The 20,913-nt window shown below is 41.1% G+C and overlaps 1 protein-coding gene across 2 annotated transcripts in view; it reads left to right on the top strand.

Moving 5' to 3' along the window:
• The window catches only part of VAPA (VAMP associated protein A), a 34,021-nt gene continuing 13,108 nt past the window's right edge, over positions 1–20,913 (top strand). The window contains exons 1-4 of one of the 2 annotated variants that reach the window (XM_081014275.1): positions 1–619; positions 15,450–15,602; positions 17,017–17,120; positions 18,446–18,526. In XM_081014275.1, the coding sequence (XP_080870401.1) occupies positions 544–619; positions 15,450–15,602; positions 17,017–17,120; positions 18,446–18,526 (414 nt within the window). In that variant the 5' untranslated portion in view covers positions 1–543. The remainder of the gene's footprint in view (positions 620–15,449; positions 15,603–17,016; positions 17,121–18,445; positions 18,527–20,913) is intronic. The other variant, XM_081014276.1, reaches the window with a different exon arrangement.

Raw genomic sequence — 20,913 nt, forward strand, 5'->3', positions numbered from 1 at the left:
GCGTTGGTGTTATGTGTCTTCGCGCGTGGCCGTGCGTGCGCGCGCGCGCACGGGCCTGCCTGCCTGCCTTTCTCCCCATAGGCTGACGTGCGGGTGCCAGAGCTTGAGGCGGCCGCTGCCCTCGCCCCCGTGCCGTCGTCGGCGTCGATCGCAGTGCGCTGGGCAGCCGCGCGGGGGTTCCTCACAGAGCGAGCCAAGTCCTTAACGGGAGAAGAAGGGGGAAAGGAAAGCGGGCAAGAAGAAAGCTGAGGCGGCGGCGGAGAGAGAGAGAGAGAGTTTGTGTGTGAGGGAGAGAGAGAGAGAGGAGGAAGGAAGGCGGCGCGCGCGCTTCTCTGTCCGCGCGCGCCTCTAGAGGGAGCAAGGAGGAGGCGGCGGGCGCTGCTGCTGCTGCTGCTACGACTGCTACTCCTCGGTCGGCGTCCCTTCCCTTCTCTCCTTCCTCCCTCCCTCCCTCCCTCCCCGACCGGAGTGTCCTCCCTTTACCTACCCACCCACCCTCTCCTCCGCCTCCTCCTCCCGGACTGAGCGAGCGAGGGAGCAGCGATGGCGGCCGCCGGGGCTCTCTCCAAGCACGAACAGATCCTGGTCCTCGATCCGCCCACCGACCTCAAATTCAAAGGTACGAGAGAGAGAGCGGGCGGAGGAGCAGGAATCCTTCCCAATGGGTGGGGGAGGGCGGCGGCGGCGGCGATACCCAAAAGGGTGGACGGGGAAAGGCAACTCTTTCCTCCCCCGCCCGGCGCCGTGTTTGGCGGTGGGGCTGAGAGATGTGTGGGGAGGAGAGCGGAGCGGGCGGCAAGAAGGCCTGGCCCAGCCGCCCTCCTTCCGCGGAGATTCGGGTGGGAGGTTTGAATCGGGAGGGACGGGACGAGGCGTCGCCGTCGCCATCTTGCTCTCTCCTCCTGTCTTCTCCCGCCCCGGTTCGCCGTCGGTGTGCGGTGCTGAGGCGGGAGCCTCTCTTCCCTCCCCCGCTTCCCCGACCTCCCCGCGTCATCCTGAGCAGCCGGCTTGGCCGGCCCCAATTACGGCTCCATCCGCCGGCGGAGGGCGAGAGCGGGAAGCTGGCCTGGCGAGTCTGCGGAGCCGGCCTTAGGCGCTGCCAGCTCCTCCGCCCCTCCCCGGGCTCCTCTTCCGCAGCGCAGCCTGGACCAGGCCCTGCTTGGGCCAAATCTGCTCTTGGCCGGCCACCCGCTCGCCGCTGTGAGAGGAGTGCGGGGACGGCTTTCGCGCCACCCGTGTTTCCACGAGAGGCTCAAGATGCGGCTGGGCAGCCCTTGTATAAGATGGGGGAGGGGAAAACTCTGCACGTTTCCTACATTTCCAGGCGGCGCCTTCCCTTCCCCCGATTTCGTTGCCACCTCGATTCTTCCATTCTGATATACCTGTAGTCGAGTGGTGGTATCTTGCACCAACGCCCTCTGACGTGTCATGTAAGAAGCTCAGTAATGGGCGTTTTCCATAGCAACGACACTCTTGATATTGGACACCTTGGGTTTAGTGAACGACACGTTTTTGTTGTTGTTGTTGGCAGAAATAAAAGCTTCCCCTCCCCCCGCCCCGCAGGTGTGTTTCCTGAGACCGTGCATCGAATATAAGAATCGTGTACAAAGTACAGGATAAGTTTCTGTGCTTTGAGTATTTGTTGCTTCGGTATTCGGTGTGTTCTTATTTGCAGAATGTTTCTAATGCGATATATACAGAATGTAATTTTTTTTTTAGTTATCCCCCATTATAGCAGTGATATAGATGGTGATGAAATTGTAATGCCATTCGGAAAAGAGTCAAGATTCTTGGAGGGTAATTGCCAAAACACAGTAAACATATTCTGTTAGTCGTAAAATTGTACTCTGTCTCTGATTAGCACTAGGTTGAATGGATGGCTTTAGAAACATCACAATCTAGGTCTCAGTTGTCCGCTTATAAGAGGAATTAATATTACTTAAGTTACTGAGTTAGGTATAGGGAGGACTATAGTAATACTATAACCTACCTTGAGCTAGATTGTAACTCTAACTGAAAAATATATCATTTTGAGCAAGTTTGTAATATTCAAAGGTTGATTAATGGGAGTTTAGGGGAGCAGGCAGTTAAAATGACATATTAGTGTTAGTTTTTTGGACACTTGGGGTGATAATGTAATATTGTTGCTCAAAGAAGGAAGTTGTGAATTCAGGTAGCATTTTATAATTTTATTTATTTATTTTATTTTTTATATTTTAAATAGCATTTCAGAATCTTCAAGCTCCGTTGCAACTTGACAATCATAAATCAATTTTAGTTTAAAACCTCAAGCTAAACTCATTGCTTGGGAATCTCACTATTTTTTTTGTGAAATTTACAGATAATGTGTTCAGGAGGAAGATATGGAAATGTAAAAATTTAGACTTAATTGATAAAAGTTACTTATTATGAGGTTTTTTGTGGTGGAGGTGGGATGAAGAGTAAGATAGAATGTTGTGGAAACATCTGTGGAATTCTTATGGAATCTGGCCATTGAAAGTTTGTGTGACATACAGCTTGAGCTGATGTGTGTTTACTCAGAAGTAATTCCCAGTAAGCTTTATTAGATTTACTCCCAGGTAAGTATACATGGGTCTGCAGCAGGCCTTCAGCTTTGGTTCTTGCATTACCTAGGGAAGTCATCTAGTTGAATCAGTTAAGGTTTACTTCAGAGGAATTTTTGAAGCATCTACCTGTTGGGAGGCATGCTACTTTTTAAATCACTTTTTTAAAATGCCTGATATCATGTTTGCATTTTTAGAATAATCTGTAGCATAAAACCAGATAGTGGTTTCATTGCAGTACCTGAACACAACTCAAAAGTAACTTAAAAGAAGAACATTTGCTTTGTTTGTATAAAGCCCAGTCAATGGCATTTTCAGCTTAAAAAACAACAACTTGGATGGCAAAGCTGAAGGTGTACAGTCCTTAGCTAGGTAGAATACATAGATGTACCTTACCCTTGGTATGCTGGACTATCCTGTTTATTCAAAAGTAAGTTGTCCTGAATTCAAGTTAGTGTGTTTAGTACTGTTGCCTCAGTTAAATTTAAATCTGAAATGAATATACTTGTAAGCCTGTTTACTCTGATAAAACTTCTAAGCAAGTTTGCTTAGAGTAGCAACCACAATGTGGTAATGTACAGTGCATGTAAACCAAGTGTAGGCCTATTGAGTCTTGCCCTTGAGTCTCACTGGCATATATAGACATTTGTATAAGTAAATATACAAATATTTACAAACGCCAGCTCACTTGGCCTGAAAGTGACATGAGCACCGCAACCCATAGTCGCCTTTGACTGGATTTAACCATCCAGGGATCCTTTACCTTTACCATATAAGTAAAATGGTTGTCGTTGCCAAATGTATTGAAACAATTAAGTAATGGGATTTCAGTTTGTTTCAGAATACAGAAGGATCTGGACACATTCTCATCCAGAGCTCTGATAAACTGGATTTCTGCCACAATCTTAAAACAGGTTTCCCTAGCAAATAAAGGCTTAGGACAGAATATATGGAGTGCTGTGCCAGTGCAATATCACAAATGTGACCTTATGCTGATATTGCAGGCAGACAATTCAGTGCAAATGTTTCAGATCAGGATGTAAGTGCTACAGGAATCAACATAATTTCAGTAGTTATGATAACCTGACTTTTAGACATACTGCAGCTTGTAAAAAAATGTTTAAAGTTACACCAAGAATTGTGATAATACAAAATAATTGAAAGTTTATGACACAGTTCCAAAGATGTTTTGACATTGCTGACAATGCATTGGCATTAACATATTTAGAATAAGGGTAGTAGTTACACTGGATCTATATTTAAACCCCAGAAAAGCTTATAATATAAACACTTTTTAAAAATTGTAATATTATGCTGAAACAGGCTAGAACTCTTTACATCATAATTCAAAATAAAAGATTTTGCTTCAGTTCACCGTTTGAGTAGTACAAACAAATGGGTCACTTTCATTGCCTTTGTATGTTGCTGATAATGCAAGTGTGCTTAAGTGGTAAACAAGACAAAAGTATTTCAAATATAAGTTCAAAATTACTATTTTACGTTCTTAAAAGTTACAGTTGAGCAGTCAGTGCCAGGCTGTCTTTCTCTGGTCAGGACACATTGATTTCGAGTTAATAGCTTATTGCATTGCCATAAAATTTATTTTAAAATGTTTCCTTTGTAAAAAAAAAAAAGGTGTTTCTTAATAAAAAGTCTCTTAAATCCAGTAATGATGAAACATTCTTAATAACAATGGATGATGTTTAGTGCATAACTGCATGTGGTTAAGTTAAAGTTGAAATAGATGGGCCTCAATCATGAATAGCGATGTTAAATCCCTCAGATATCCGATATAAATTTTATCATATAGTAGGGCTGAAAGAGATGTCTGCCTTGGAAATGAATTGCCTGCTGAAATACTTGGCTAGGTGGCCAATAGCTTGACCCAATAGAAGACACCTTATTGTAACTATGTGCTATATCCTTAAGGGGGAGATCCATTGTAGCTTGAATGGGTGTCCACTCGTGTAATGGGGCTTCCCTTTCTGGGGGACCCCTTGAAACAAATCTGGGGGGCAGATGGAGGTTAGAGAAGAGCAGTGTTAGAAATTAGTCCGTTGTGTTTTGCTACTGGCATGAGTCCAGTTGTGACCACATGCAGATCTCCATCTGGCTGGCTTCTCCAGCTTTCTTAAGCAGGTAAGCAGAAGAGCTTGTTTACTGCATTTATATCCCACCTTTTTCTCCAAGGAGTACATGGTTCACTTCCTCCCTCCTCCTCCCTCCCTACCTCAGCGACCCTGTGAGGTAGGTTAAGAGGTGGTGACAGGCCCAAGGTCACCCAGTGAGCTTCATGACTGAGTGGAGATTTGAACCCTGGCCTCCCAGGTCCTAGTCTAATATTCTAACCACTACACCACACTGGCTTCCTAGATTACTTCAGTTGTGGGGCAGCTATATTAATTAAGTAGGTAAATAAATAAACAAACGGGGGAAAGCAAAATGTCACTTACGGAAGAATCTGAAATATTTTCCTTGAAGTTTGCATTTGTTTTATTCTGGATTGTTTTATTTGATGTTTTAATGTGCTGTAAACACATTATATCTTTAAAATATAAAGCAGTATAGAAATGAAAGGAAAAATCATAATAATAAAAATAAATTTCAGTGTTAAAAAATGGTGTCTAGACATTCTGTTGTGGTGACCACAACCTTGGCTTAAGGTGCCATTTGGCGATTAGCTTATATATCGTGAGTTTCTCACACTGGAAAAGAGAAACCAGAAGTTCCATTACACAAGCAGGTTAAATAATTGTATTTCACCCAGTGGATTTAAGGTGCCACACATAACTATTCTCTGTTGGTTACAAGTTTACACTAGCCATTGTTAACACTGCCCATATTAAAGAACAACATTTCATGCTTAGTTATTACATTTCAAGTACAGTGGTGCCCTGCAAGACGAATGCCTCGCAAGACGAAAAACTCGCTAGACGAAAGGGTTTTGCGTTTTTTGAGTCGTTCCGCAAGACGAATTTCCCTATGGGCTTGCTTCGCAAGACGAAACGTCTTGCGAGTTCTTGCGAGTTTGTTTCCTTTTTCTTAAAGCTGCTAAACCGTTAATAGCCGCTAATAGCCGTGCTTCGCAAGACGAAAAAACCGCAAGACGAAGAGACTCGCGGAACGGATTAATTTCGTCTTGCGAGGCACCACTGTACAGGTAGTTTAGTTACTGATGGAATTTCACCATGGTGAAGTCATGATGACATATTTTGTAATATTGTATTGGTGCATCAAAAGGTTTAAGCATTTTTGGAAATCTCTGCAAATAGAGCACAGAGGCTGTAGAATACTTTAGGCTTAACTATAAACTGCAGAATGTTGGAGACTTGGTGGATAATTGTTAAAACTGGTCTGATAACAGAAGTATAGTTCACCATTGCATAGCTGCTGGTATTGCAAAGGATATACACTTACTGCAAATTGAGACGCTTGCACTTAAGAGTAAAAATAGCTCACCATTAAACCCATCCCTCTGCCTTTAAGATCGGTTGCCAAAATTGGTCATTGGTATGTCTTTCATGTAGGCAGGGTTGGAACATTTTAAATATGTATCTGTCATATGTCGGTATGTCTTTTTTAACTTAGTTTATGTTTTTCTCAAACTTAAGACACTGAAGGAAAATAAGTGAGAATTTTCATGATCTGGCTAATGTAATAGCTGTTTCTTGCATCACAGTTTCATATACACACATCTTTCATTTAATTTTTAAGATACCTGTTGGGGCAAATTGGTATTTGACTTCTGCATGTCTAATGTGGAGTATTAAAATAGATCTGCATACATGTAATATGAAACAGCCCTCATATTGATTAGACATTTGCATTGCTGTTTCAGAAGTCCATTAAGTGAGATAGTAAATTGGCTTTCTGGGTGCAAAAACTTCTGTGTTGGTACATTCTAAGGTGGAAATATACTGCAAAATATATTAGATCAGAAATAGAATTATAGGACTGTAAACAGTGATGAGAGTCTTTTAGAAAAAAATCCAATGCAAGTTAGTTTGCATATGGAAATTCGCACTAGTTTTTTGTTTGTTTGTTTTTGGTGCTCCAGGTGAGGCCTGAACTCACTATAAGTTTTTTTGATGTGCTAGAGAATGATCTAATTTAGCATCTTCATTTTACTTGTATTTAGTAAGCAGTGCTAAAAATATTGAAACTGCCAAGTTCGCCTAATATATTTTCCATTTATATCCGTGCATTGTTGTTAATTAAGTTATGAAGTGGAAAAATAAAGTGCTGGAAAATGTTCTGTCCCACATCACTGGCCAAAACAAACTTGGTTTCATTCATTCTAAGTCCAAAACACTTTTTAGTTTTGCAATCTTAATGCATGTTTACTTGGAGAAAAATTCTACTCAGTTCTTAAAGTTGCGGTTGGGCAGGTGGGTATTGATTTCACCTTTAATTTCACAGGTTGCCTTCTTGCATAAGCAAAGCTACTGATATTTAGGCTGTAATCCTATGCACTCTTAATAGGAAACAAGTCCCATTGAAATTGCTGAGACTTCTCAATAAAGATGCATGGCATTTCATTGTTGAGTCTAATTTCTGTAATTACTGTTTTAGTAATCTCAGATGATTGTCTATTATTTCCAGAAATTATTGCTTAAATCTTACCAGTATTTCACATAAAATGCACTGGATTATATCAGACAGAATCATATTGCCCATGGAAGGACCCTTCTGCTCATGGAATGATCATAGCACTAAAACAATTTTGTAAAAAAAGTATGGCTTCCTATATAGCAGTTGGAAGTCTTTATTTATATTTTATCTTTGCAAATCAATATAGAGCACAACAGTATAGACAATACAGTTAATAACACTGCTAGAAAGTTCTAGGGAGGTTGTAGTATGAAGTATGGTTACAGAAGTATAAAACTGGGAATAAAAATTCTGCCTGTTATAGCTCTGAGGCCACCTGTGCTGCAGTGGTTGAATACAAAGCCAGTTAAAGCAAATGGTTTGGGCTACTTAATGCTGGGGAGCAGAGGAGTTTGTCAGAAACGTCTTTAGTAGAGTTGAGTCAGTTGAGCATGATATCACTCCAGTATTGTTTGTAACTTCTAACCAGAAAGTAGTAAATGACTAGAATAGTTAAGGAATGGTAGGTGGGAATTAATGCTCTTCATTTTTGTATAATGGTTGCTCATATTTGTCCACCAGACTGCAGTTTAATAAATGCAATGTCATTAGGATTTCTACTGGATGAAATTCTTTTGGATGAACTATATAGGGTCATGTATGTCATGTATTGATAATTAAGGAGCTGTAATGAACAACGCTGTGGGTTAAACCACAGAGCCTAGGACTTGCCGATCAGAAGGTTGGCGGTTCGGATCCCCGCGATGGGGTGAGGTCCTGTCACTCAGTCCCTGCCCCTGCCAACCTAGCAGTTCAAAAGCACTTCAAAATGCAAGTGGATAAATAGGTACCGCTCTGGTGGGAAGGTAAACGGTGTTTCCGTGCGCTGCTCTGGTTCTCCAGAAGCGAGATGAGCGCCGCAACCCCAGAGTCGGCCACGACTGGACCTAATGGTCAGGGGTCCCTTTACCTTTAATGAACAACTGGATCATACTGTGAAATGTTAGTCAATCTAGGCTAATAAAAGGATTCATGATGCTCTACTACCTTAGGTGGTACTTCATTCCAGAATAATTTGTCTAATGCGCCTCAGCACGTCATACCATTATATTGTTGCACAAAAGCCTTGATAATATTAATGAATGCAGCATAAAAATCTCCATAGGACACAGACAAGAGCCCATCCTCTCTCAGACCAAAGGTAGCCTTTCATGAGGGGAATTCTGTGTATCTAGAAGCAGCATACCATATTTTAACTATACAACAACAAAGAATAATGTGCTCATCAGTAACTTAACTTTTCCTGATGAAGGAATAATTTTGACTTAGAATGCATGGGGTTCTTTTTCTGTCAGTCAACTTATTGCAGTATCCATCTGCTGACTTTTTGTGCTGTGTTTGCTTTGGAACCTTCATTTTTGTTGGTCTGCTAAAATGATAACAAGCTGGTTGTTGAAGTAAGGCCTGACATATTTGTTGCAAACAGTAGGTGTATAATGGGTTTGATCTTGGCTGGGTGTGTATTAACTGGGGCTTACATAATATTATTTGCTTAGTTCATCATATCCTAGAGTATCAGTATGTTGCATTTCCTGTAGTTGCTTATCTCAGTTGGTATACTGCTCTAAATTATTAATGTGATTTTTAGTGTGCTGAACATGAAGACAAGGTAAGTTGACTTTAAAGGAATGTTGTAGATTCCTTTGAAAAAATCATTTTAATTTTAAAGAGTCTGTTAACAGTGCGATTAAATAACTTCATATAGGAGAAAATATTTTATTGTACCTGTTTATTATCTCTTCTTATCTATTCCTTGCTTACAAAGTGATTTAAAGCTGGACAAGTAGTAGTAGTATTATTTGAAAGAATGACTTTTAAATATATGAGTTACTGTTCTATGTAACATGCAAACTAACAACAAAAATAAATTTAGTTATCCAATTTCTATTTGTATGAGGTAATATGTTGGCAGATTATTATTATGTATAATGCATGTGATTCTTTACTAAGTAATATAATCAAGATAAATCCTGAAGAACCTTAAATTTGGGTACTTACCGAGGGATGGGAGACAAACAAAAGAGTTAAGCCAGATGCTTCATGCAATAGGTGATCGTTGATGAGGAACTTGAAGGAAAATGGTGCCACCACTTGGGTGTTCTGGGCTTAAATGGGCCAGCAAGGGAGAGCAAGTGGGATCATTCTTAGATGAGGTGGCCAACATGGGCCCTTCCAGATGTTAAGATCAGTGTTCGAAACTACCATTATTCTAGGCACATTTAGCGACAGGGAATTTCATAAAAGTGAGCAGTTTCTGAGCTCTGGGTACAGTACTGCTCCTAAGATTTCAGATTAAAACTGGCACTGCGGGTGTGGGAAGAGAAATTCCTCCCCACTAGACTTCCAATATATCTAGGGTTCATCTTATGGAAAAATATGGCAAGTCTTAGATTTGCGAACTGGACACTCAAGGTGGGTGTCTCTGCCATCAGTTGTACAGGCCTTTAACATGTGTTAGTTGTGGTGCCAAAAAATATATATTTATCTGAAGGAAAGGATGTGTAGGGAGAATCCAGGGCTTGTCTGCAGAGCGGAAGGAAAGAAGGACCTTTTTCTGCTTTCCCGCTTCCAACCATTCTCTGAAGACTGGAGAAGAGATTCTCTTAAGAATACAGTGGTACCTCGGGATACAGATGCTTCAGGTTACAGATTCCGCTAACCCAGAAATAGTACCTCGGGTTAAGAACTTTGCTTCAGGATGAGAACAGAAATTGTGCCGTGGCAGCAGCGGGAGGCCCCATTAGCTAAAGTGGTACCTCAGGGAGGCGGGCGGGGGAAGCATGGCTTTGTTTTTTGCAGTCTTCAGATGAGGACTAGCAGCAGTTCATTCACTTACAGCTTTGTATTCTTGTTATTAAAAAGTGTGCCTAGACATTCTGTTGTTGTGCCTATAACCTAGGTTTAAGGTGCCATTTAGCTTCTAGCTTTCATATTTCAGTTTCTAACATTGGTTAAGAATACAGCTCAACCATTCCTGCCCATTGGCAATGCTGGTTAAGGCTATTGGAAGCTGTAGTCAAATAGCATTTGGAGGGCACCTTGTTGGATACCCCTGCTCTAAGAATATAAGACTTTTGGACAGGCTGAGGATGATAGTAGTTGAATGACTAAAGGTCATGGACAATGGAGGTATTTATGGAGGAAATGATATCGCATGAGGGAAGGAAGAGCCGCATGATTTTGACAGGATAGTTCTGGACAGAGGTGAGAGGATCTAAGTGTTCAAAGGGGAAGGCCAGAGAAAAGGTTTTCTCATCAGGAACAAATAACAGTGTTCCTCTGGATATTCTCACTGGGGTATAAGGACTCAGGTGACCTTTAAGGTATCCGGGACCCTAGTTGTTCAGGGCTTTGTATGAACCTTGAACCTGCCCAGTAGCATTTGGGCAGCCAGTGCAGATGCTTTAGCAGAGATGTCACATACAGTCAGCCCTCCTCCCACAAGCAGTAGGCCCACTGTATTATACACTAGCTGGATCTTTTGGACCAGGCCGAAGGGCAGCCGCACATGGAGCTCCACACAGAAAATCTCTAGTTATAGGTAAGACAAAACTTGCTTGGGTTGTTCTGAATGCCAAATCACTTTACAGTGGTGCCCCGCAAGACGAATGCCTCGCAAGACGAAAAACTCAATAGACGAAAGGGTTTTGCATTTTTTGAGTCGTTCCGCAAGACGAATTTCCCTATGGGCTTGCTTCGCAAGACGAAACGTCTTGCGAGTTCTTGCGAGTTTGTTTCCTTTTTCTTAAAGCCGCTAAACCGTTAATAGCCGCTAAGCCGCTAATAGCCGTGCTTCGCAAGACGAAAAAACCGCAAGACGAAGAGACTCGTGGAACGGATTAATTTCGTCTTGCGAGGCACCACTGTATTAGGATTTATCTAAAGAAGAAAATGTTTACATGCTATTCATTATACTCTTGTGCAAGTACTAGTGGAAGGTTACTTGCCACACAGTACTAAGGTATATCAGGGTTTGCATTGCAGTTTGAGAAGCATGTTGAATAAGTAGTGCATGAACTACTTTTTATGGGTCATAAAGTCTTTGAAAGAGCATGTGCCAAATCTTGGGCTGGAGCTTGCACAAGTAAAATAACTTTTTTGGATAGGGAATCACTTTTCTAATGCAGTGCTCTCCCAGTAGGTCAGAAACAACCAATTTCTGGTAGCAGAAAGGCATTTTTGATCCAAGCCAATATCATAAAATTTAGAAGCCATTTAAAATGGTGTAATATGCAGCCCCTTTTGGTAATGGAATATATTCTGTGCTATTTTGTTACATTTAATGGAGAAATATGCGTAACATTTATACTAGCATAGTGAACATCATTGGCACACGTTGCATTTATATCCTCATAAACAGCTGCTCGCACTCCTGGTTTGGCACTGTAGTGTACAACCGGAAACATAGACAGTATGATTGAAAAGTTCAGTTACCTAGAAGACATTTGTGCCAAGAACAGGAAACAGGCTGTACAGCTGACATAGTTTGCTATGCCATGGGTGGGTGAACTGGGGTGGTTTAAGGAAGCCCTTGGTATGAGAATCTTACATGTTGTAAAGCACTGTGGCCATTAAATATGGGGTTGGGAGAATTGAGTTGCAACCCAATTTGTACATGTTTACTTAGAAGTAAGGTTCACTAAGACTTACTCTGATTGCCGTCTCAGGGTGGAATCCTGTACATACGTACCTGAGGTATTTACTTCTGAATAAACATGCATAGTCTTGTGTTGTTAGTCTCAAATAATCATGTAGTTTGGGAAGTCAATGAGGTGGGTTTGTTTGTTTTGTTTAAGAAAACATCAATCCCTCATATTTTTTGGATTGATATAAATTATATCCTGCCTTTCTTTTGGGACAGGATCCAAGGCGGCTCAGAGCTTGAATTTCAACAAACGCAACTAGAAACATAGTATCAGTATAAATACTAACAATTAAATAAGTAACCCTATTAAAAACAACACTAAAACCAATTAAAAGCACAGAAGAAAGAAAAGAATGTACAAAATCCATATACTGCTTTAATTTAAAGCTGATCAATGAATGCTAGGTAATACATAAATGTAAAGTCGATAAGCAGAGATTAGGTCTGCATAAGAATACCTGCTTAAAAGGTAGCTAAAATTTCAGATCTCAGTCTCAATACTAAGTGCAATGTGACATATTCATTTCTTTATGAAAAAATGTTAAGAGGAAAATTGTAGTGCTGTACTTTCATCCTTAGCTTTGGCAATATGTAGCACGATACCAGGAGGACCCTTCTTTGATTTTAAAAGTGTAGCATACTGAATGCATTTTCTAGCCAGTCTGGTGAAGGCTAGTTTCTCTACAGTATAGTCAAACATAGCCCGACAAGCAGTGCTCTAAAAAGCATTCACACCAAGGCCCTTGGTGGTAATGAGATTTTGTTGAAGTAATTCAGAAATAAGTCCGTTGACCAGTTTCTGGCTATATTGAAGCTAAAGTCTTTTATTTTTAAAAGACTCCTAATTATTTAGCTGCATGCATAATTTTCTTCAGTTTCATAATGTTTATATTATTAACAATGGCCAGCTAACAATAATTCTTTGTACTTTACCCTGTGATAGAAATTTAGAAAATGACTTTGAATATAACTGTGCATCAAGGAAAAATCTGTCAGTTTAAGTTAAGTTCTTTTTTGTTCTACAGTTAATAACAGTCAAATTCTGTTTTTGGAGCAGAGCCTTTTCAGCATGTGATTTGCTTTTACTCACTTCTGGGGGATACCCCTGGAAGTTCAGTGCTAATCCTGTTAATTGCTTTGAATGGTTCCTAGATGAATAACATTAGAAAGGGATTGTATGTAAACCCATCTTGGCTAGTGGTGTTAACAATCATTTTTGGTTGTATAGTCAGATGTGGCTTCTTTTAGTCAGGTGGCACCTGTAAGACCTGTGTTTTATTTATATACCGTATTGGCCCGAATATAAGTCACACCCGAATATAAGCCGCACCTTTAAAATTCAAGGGGGGAAAAGACGATACCCAAATATAAGTTGCTCCCTTAAAATTCTGAAGGCACTCACACTGTTTAATTTCTCCATAGAAGTAATATCTCTCACTGTCATTTAAGAGCAAAACAGCTTTTAGAAAGCTTTCTGTGCTAAGAATTTCTCTTGCATAAGTTGACATATGTTCAGGAATACACTGATACTATTAATTTGATACCATGTTGACAGTCTAGCATGTATGTGTTATAAACATGAGCTGTTTTCTACTTTTCATATTTTGTTTACAGAAGAATAATGGTTGCATGTAGCATAAGGGCTACTAAGATGCCACCTGATCTGACAGTTGTTCTCCATCATAATTGTTTTGCTACATCAGACTTGGGTTCAGTGTAGTCCAGCGCTCTGTCACCAACAGCAGCCAGTAAGATGATCCTGGAAAACACACAGGTAGTGATAGAAGAGAGGGCCTATTTGTCCCTAGAATTTGGTAATCAGATAGATGTTGTCTCTGAGTATGGAGGATCCAGGTTTTTTTTATTTGTTTTAAGTTGAAGAGGATTTAGAGAGCTCTTGGGATAAGATGGTTAAAGTCAAATAATAATTTCTTTCCAAATAGGGGCCACATAGGAGAAATTCCAACACGCTTGTGCAAGGGTAACATGATATTCCATGTTGAAAGATCCATTTTTGGCTTTTATGGTTAAACCTATTGCCAGGTCATTCATTTTTTAAATTTCCTGGCCAGTGCATTTATATGTTAAATAAATATCTCATTTTATTGGTCCTGGACCAGTTGTTAATTTCACTGTACTACCCAAGAACCTAAGAGCTCAGAGAGAGGAAATACTTTTCTTCATTCCTTGCACATCATGATTTTACAAGCTTTATTATGTTCCATCTTGGCTTCCATTTTCTGAACTAAAATATTCTAATTTCTTCCACCTTTCTCTTTATGCAAGATGCTTGGCTTATTTTGGTAATTAGCTACTCAGTGATCATCCAGCTGCAGGGAGTATTCAAATGCACGTGCACCATAGATCTATGTAATGACATAATGACACAAATATATAGTTCTGTTTTCAGCTAATAGGATCTCCACCAAATGATGGGAATTTTTGTAGCAATATGGTCATAGCAGGACACATCTTTTTACAGCTGATTTTTCTCCACTGTTTCTTTTCTTGGCCACTGTTCCCTTCTTTTTGTCCTTTGAGACCTCTGCCTCTATCTGCTGCCTCATTGGCATGCTTGCCGCTGGCTGTTTACGTGCCTTCTCTTTTTCATTCTTTTTCAGCTGTGGCTTATCCTTGTGGCTGTTAGTGAGATGCCAGCCTCAAAAAAATAAAATAATAATAATAAAATAATTCAAATGGATGGATCCTTGCTGGTTTTTATTGACAGTCATGAAAATAGGTTGGCGTAGTGCAGGGTGCTGAGCCATGGGCCAGATGAGGCCCACCAATCTCTGTAAATTGGTTTACAAGGCTTCTTCCTCCACATTGGAGTTCTGAGCTAGAAGTAGACGAACCTCCCAGCCCAGTGTTGCAATGGGGGGAAATTATGCTGTCTTTTCAGAGACCATTCTCGGCCGTTCAGCAGTAGGTCTCTGAAGAACAGAAACCGCTACTGTTCTGGTATGTGTGTGTGATGCATGTTCCTTTTCCAGTCTTTCTCTTCCATGAGGTTGTTTTCCAGAATAAATGTTGCAGATTCCCTAAACAATATTGTTCCTTCCCTATCAGCTTGGACATCATATTCCTGTGATAGCAGAGTAGTTTAGGCAAAGGCAGGAGAGGTTTTGGACAGTATTGCACAGAGGATCCTTTTTCTAATTATTTCCAATTTTTATTTTGGTGTTTTCACTGCCATAGCACCAATGGCTACGTGAATGGAAGGCTGCTCTTACAACTTATTTTCCGCTCTGCCCTCTGAAAGGTTTGAATAGTATGGGCTGTGTCATGGGGACTATAGGAGGAAAAGGGAATTGTCAAAAACCAGCCAGAGAAACATTGCCTGAGCAGAGCAGAGCACAAAAAGAGTATTAATTGAGGCAGGGACTTGCTGGTAGGCTTTTCTAAACTGCAAGATATTGGGAGAAAGGATGGAAGACAATAATAACTTGCTGGCCACCATTGACTACCTCTTAAACATGGTTTGTGGATATGTCTTGATTTGGACCATTGGTTTGCTTGTGATGCCTGTTTTTGGAGATCACATCTAACAAATAGACTAATTACTAAACATAAACCTTTAACAATTTCAGGTCCCTTCACAGATGTAGTCACTACAAATCTTAAATTACGAAATCCATCGGACAGAAAAGTATGTTTTAAAGTGAAGACTACAGCACCTCGTCGATACTGTGTGAGGCCAAACAGTGGAATTATTGACCCAGGTTCTTCTGTAACTGTATCAGGTAAAAATGTTTGGTTGTTTTTCTTTCTTTTATTAGCAGTGTGGAACCTTTTTCCTCTCTAACGGCCACATTCCTTTGATGGCCCATATAAGATCAGCGTACACTGTTGGGCCTGGTGAGCATTTACTGTTCCCAACCCAAATCCTGTAGAAAGCCATCTAATTCAGATTTTAATTTTATCCTGACTTCTTTTTAAGAGGTGATTTAATTACTGTTTGATTTTATATCAATGTTTATATTTGATGTTAGCCGCTCTGAGTCCAGTCTCGGCCGGCGAGGGCAGGATACAAATAAAAGTTTTATTATTATTATTACTATTATTACTATTATTATTATTATTATTAATGAAAGTTGTCTGGGTCCACATATGAGCAGTGAGCAGGGCAAATTCCAAAATGGACAGGGCCAAAGCATGCATACACTGACTCCAGTCAGACATCCACACTAATACATAAAGTTTTCTTGACTTCCATTTTGCATACTAAGAAAGGAGCTCCCTTTCTCATCATGCAGCATGGAAACACAGCAAAATGCCCATGCAGAGAACAATCTCTTACTCCACGAACAGCTTTGCAGCAGGGCTCCTTGACTGTATGTGTGCCTGCCTCTCTTCCATTAAGCACCTCTTTCTCTTGGTCAACATCCCTCTGTCTCCTGTGAGAGTGACAGAGATACTGTCTGGGAGGCAGACACACATATGAAAAAGACCAGTGAGCTAGATCATCTATTGATCATCTATAAATGATCAAAGTGCCATCCGTGGTAGGCTTCCCAAGCTCCCATGCATGACTTCCTCCAGTCTCTCCCATCCTTCTCTCTGATGATGAGACTGGAAGAAGTCAACTCTCTCAACTCTCTTCTCTTTTAGAGCTTGGATCCAAGGAGTGTATCTTTGGATCCAAATTATATATGCAAAATATTAGGGCAAGAAGAATTCTCTGCAAACTCTTTCTCTGGTGATCATATCATTCCTGTTTGAAGGAGTGTGGCAGATCTCTTCTGTCCTCCTTTGCTAACATTCAAGGTCCTGGGCATCTCTTACCCAATATTTGTTTACATCACAGTGGTAATGGGTGGCCCTTTAATAAATTCTTCCCACCGTTTTCAGATGTTTCAAACTTCTGTCTGCTTTAACTTAATTACATACTTACATCAAATTTGGAAGCTCAGGTTGTTATGTGGAAATAAAAATCCTGATTTTGCAAGTGAACTTGTTTTCATAATATCAGGGCATAACAGATAACTATAAAAGGCAAATTTGCAATAAATGATAGAACTTGATTCTTGCAAGAGATCTTGTTTATTATCTGTTCCAAATGATTGCACAGTTCTTTCATGCTGAGTTTAAAATTTTGAAATTGACAGGAAAAGTAGGTTGCATGCCTCTAGTAATTCATACTTTTCTATTATACAGTGATGTTACAGCCTTTTGACTATGATCCAAATGAGAAGAGTAAACATAAGTTTATGGTACAGACAATCTTTGCCCCCTCAAACATTACAGATATGGAAGCAGTGGTAAGTAAATAGATTTAATTTCAGTATTGTAAGCTAACAAGATGAATTCTTACTTTTTGCCTTTTGCCATATTTTATCCATTAGGGTTCTTGTATTATGTTCAACATATATTTTGAGTCTGTCCAACTTCTCTTCCTCTGTTGCTTTGCTGGCACAAGCTGGAAGAATACTGTTGCGAGAGACCTCAAAATGTACATTCCACTTAGGAACTAAGCCTTGAGCTGCTTTCTTCATCTTCAGGGAAAAAAGTGTATTTGCCATCAGTCGTTGTTACACCAATACTTACTTGGAACTAGTTGCATAAACTAGCCATTTTAATGCATTAGACATTAATGTTGGTCACACTTTTTTTTAAAGTGTGCTTAATGTTACCACTTCTATTTTGAAGAAAAAATGACCTTGTTCTCTCAGTCAGGATCTCAAAGATGATACTGTTTTAAGTAACAAGGACGTTCTGTGTGCTTCTTTTCTGACAAAATGTCAGTAGAATATAAGATGGTTGTGCAGAACTAAGCCCATGAAGTAATATTTGCAAGGTTTATCTTTGTTTTCTGCCTTTAAATTTCATAAATGCTGTTGCAAAGTGGTGCACATCTTTCCTTGTTACTGGTTATTTATTGGATTGCTGTTTCACTTCCCCTGATAAAATCTATAATCTGAAGAGTCTTGTGTTTATCAATTTTGTGGCAAATACCACTTCGGAGTTTCTAATTCTAGAAAGTAGGGGGAATATCTTCTTTCAGGGAATATGCCAATCAAATTTCCTTCCTGATAGCCTGATCCAAACAAAAAATAAAATAATCATTTTTTTTCACTATCTTTGAACATGACATGTTTTAGTTTCCCCCCCATTTGATATCTATCAAAGCACTGAAGATTAGGCTGAGAGATAGTATCATTTCTTTGTTTATTAAGCAGAGAGGTGCACAAGCCCCATGCCTGTGTGTGTTATCTTTCCTGTTACATCTGGAAGCCTATGCTTACTAGAACTGGAACAAACCATGGTTTCAGATCCTAGTAACCATAGCATCCCAATTTGGATATAGTGGGAATGTATGGTTAATTAAACCATGAAAATTTATAGTGGCATACCCCAGTGTGCTCAGACAAAAGACTTGTGCATCTTTTTGCTTAATATCTTCCCAGACTTGGTCAGTGATTTGCCTAAGAGCTTCATGTCTAAGTAATTATTTGAACCATGATTTCCCACTTCTAAGCCTATTCAGTCGTAAAATAATGTGTATTTGACAAAGTTTGCATATTATGACTTGCTAAAAAGCTGTTAAGTAAAGCAGCTAAAATTTAATTTATTTTCATTGTCCTAGTGGAAGGATGCAAAGTCTGATGACTTAATGGACTCCAAATTGAGATGTGTATTTGAAATGCCTAATGAAAATGATAAGCTGGTAAGTAAATAAACAAAAATGAAACAACTTCAAGTAGTGATTTTATAACAATGTATCTTAAGCTAAGAATGTGCTTCGTAGTTGTTTTGTATCTGAACAGTTTATGTAATTGTATTAAATAAATTAAAATATGGGGCAGTGTAACCAGTGATTCAGTAGCACACAAAAAGCTTTGTATTTTTATATTTCTTTTTAGCATACAGTATAAGTGCACTATTTGCTATTGCCTCCCTATCAGTCTATTTCTGCATCAGTGTGTGCCATATGAAATTGTGCATGCATATGCCTAGCTCATTTTGTCAAAGTGAAAGCTGCCTTGATTCCACCTCTTGAAAACTGTGTTGCTTACACAGTGAGTGCAAGCTAGTCAGTTGGGAAGATGGAGTGTGTTTCAAAGAGGTGCAATGACCTTGTCACTGGGAACTGAGCAACAAAACTTCAAGACTCCCATGTATGATCACATAAAAATCTTTGAATAAGGGTAGCAGTTCGAAAGATAAAGCAGTATGGTAATATATTCTAAGAGCTCTATGCTTTTATGACACAATGAGCTATGGGCAATCCTACAATACTCTCCTGTTAAGGAGGATTAAAGAAGTTGGAAGCATGAGTGAAAGGGGTTATTAGCTGTGATGGGACGATGAGCTGCTTGTGTGTAAAATCCTAGTCCCTCAGAGTTTGGTCAAGTTTGCAAACCTCTGTCTGTAACGGAGCCCCTTAAACATGGCTCCGTCAGTCGCTGGCAGATTCCGACAGTGGTTGCTTTCGGAATCGCTTCCAACATAAAAGCTCCTTAACGGAAACACGTCTTCTGGACTCTCTGCGTGACAGTTTCCGGCGAGGAGTGGGTGTCCCTACAGGAGGTCCTGAAACCTCCCCACTGTTTTCGCTGGAAGTGTCTCTGAGCCATCCCTCCAGCTCCCTTTCCCTCAGCCCAGCTCCTCTCCCCCTACTGGTTCCCTCTTCAGCTGCTGAGTCTCTCCCAACCTGTGTGAGCCCTTTCACTTCCCTTCCTTCCGATGGCAGTTCCCTGACATCCACCTCCCCTCCAGGGCCCCCTTCATCCCCTCTCGCCCCCTCCTCTACGGGCGGTGAGGAGGCAAAACCCCGGAATGAACTTCCTTCATCTTCCGATGTCCCGAACACGTCTCTTCACCTGTTGCGGTTCCTGGTCTCGAAGTACTCCTCCTCCTCAGAGTCCATCTCCCCTTCCCCTTCCGATTCCGAGAATCCTTCCAACTCCTCCTCCTCATCGGTGGTCCCAAAGTATTCCCTCCGGAACCTCTCCACAGGCTGAGGTTTCCTTGGGAACCTTTGATGGAACGTTTCTATCAATACCTCGTCATTGATATCTTCTGCCATTACCCAAGTGTTTTCTGACTCCGGTTCTCCTTCCCACGCTACCAAATACTCCACCTGATCCCCCTTCCATCTGGCGTCGAGGATTTCTGCCACATGGCTGCTGCATTCCCTTTCTTCTATGACCGGTCCCCGAGTGGCCATCCCTTCTCGTCCCCCCTCATACGGTGACAGTAACGACCTGTGAAATACTGGGTGCAGTTTCATGTGGTTGGGTAACCGGAGCCTGAAAGCCACTGGGTTGACCTGTTGAATGACCTCAAAGGGACCCAATCTCCTGGGTCTTAATTTCTTACAACCTCCTTTGAACGGCAACCCTTGGGTTGACAGCCACACCCTATCTCCCACCCTTATGGTTTCACCTTCCCTTCGGTTCTTGTCTGCCTGCCTCTTGTATTCTTCCTTCGCCCTTTCTAAGTTGAGTTGGAGCTGACGATGGATTGCTTCCATTTCTTCTACAAAATGCTCGGCTGCCGGGACACCCCATCTCTCCCCTTCTCCCCCTGGGAAAGCCCTGGGATGACACCCATAATTAGCCAAGAAGGGGCTCATCCCTGTGGACACATTCTCGGCATTGTTGTAGGCAAATTCCGCCAGCGCCAACTTTTCTACCCAGTCATTCTCTCTGTCATTGACATAACACCTCAGGTATTGCTGGAGGACCCCGTTTGCTCTTTCCGCCTGCCCGTTGGTTTCAGGGTGCCGGGCAGTCGAAAAGTTGACCTCCACCTGCAGTAAGCTCATGAGCTTCCTCCAGAACCTGGAAGTAAATTGTTTTCCTCGGTCTGAGACCACCCTCAATGGCACCCCGTGCAACCTAAAAATGTGTTCTACAAATAACTTCGCTGTCTCTTCCGCCGTGACTGCATGCGAGCAGGCTACAAAGTGGCACATCTTTGTTAGTAGGTCTACCACCACCATGATGGCTGTTTTCCCCTTGGACTTCGGCAGATCAGTCATAAAATCTATCGACACTGCCTCCCAAGGTCGTTCTGGGGTTGGTAAGGGTTCTAATAGCCCCGCCGGTG

Source organism: Podarcis pityusensis (assembly GCF_964106645.2).
Source record: "Podarcis pityusensis genome assembly, chromosome: 7".
Classification (NCBI taxonomy): Eukaryota; Metazoa; Chordata; class Lepidosauria; order Squamata; family Lacertidae; genus Podarcis; species Podarcis pityusensis.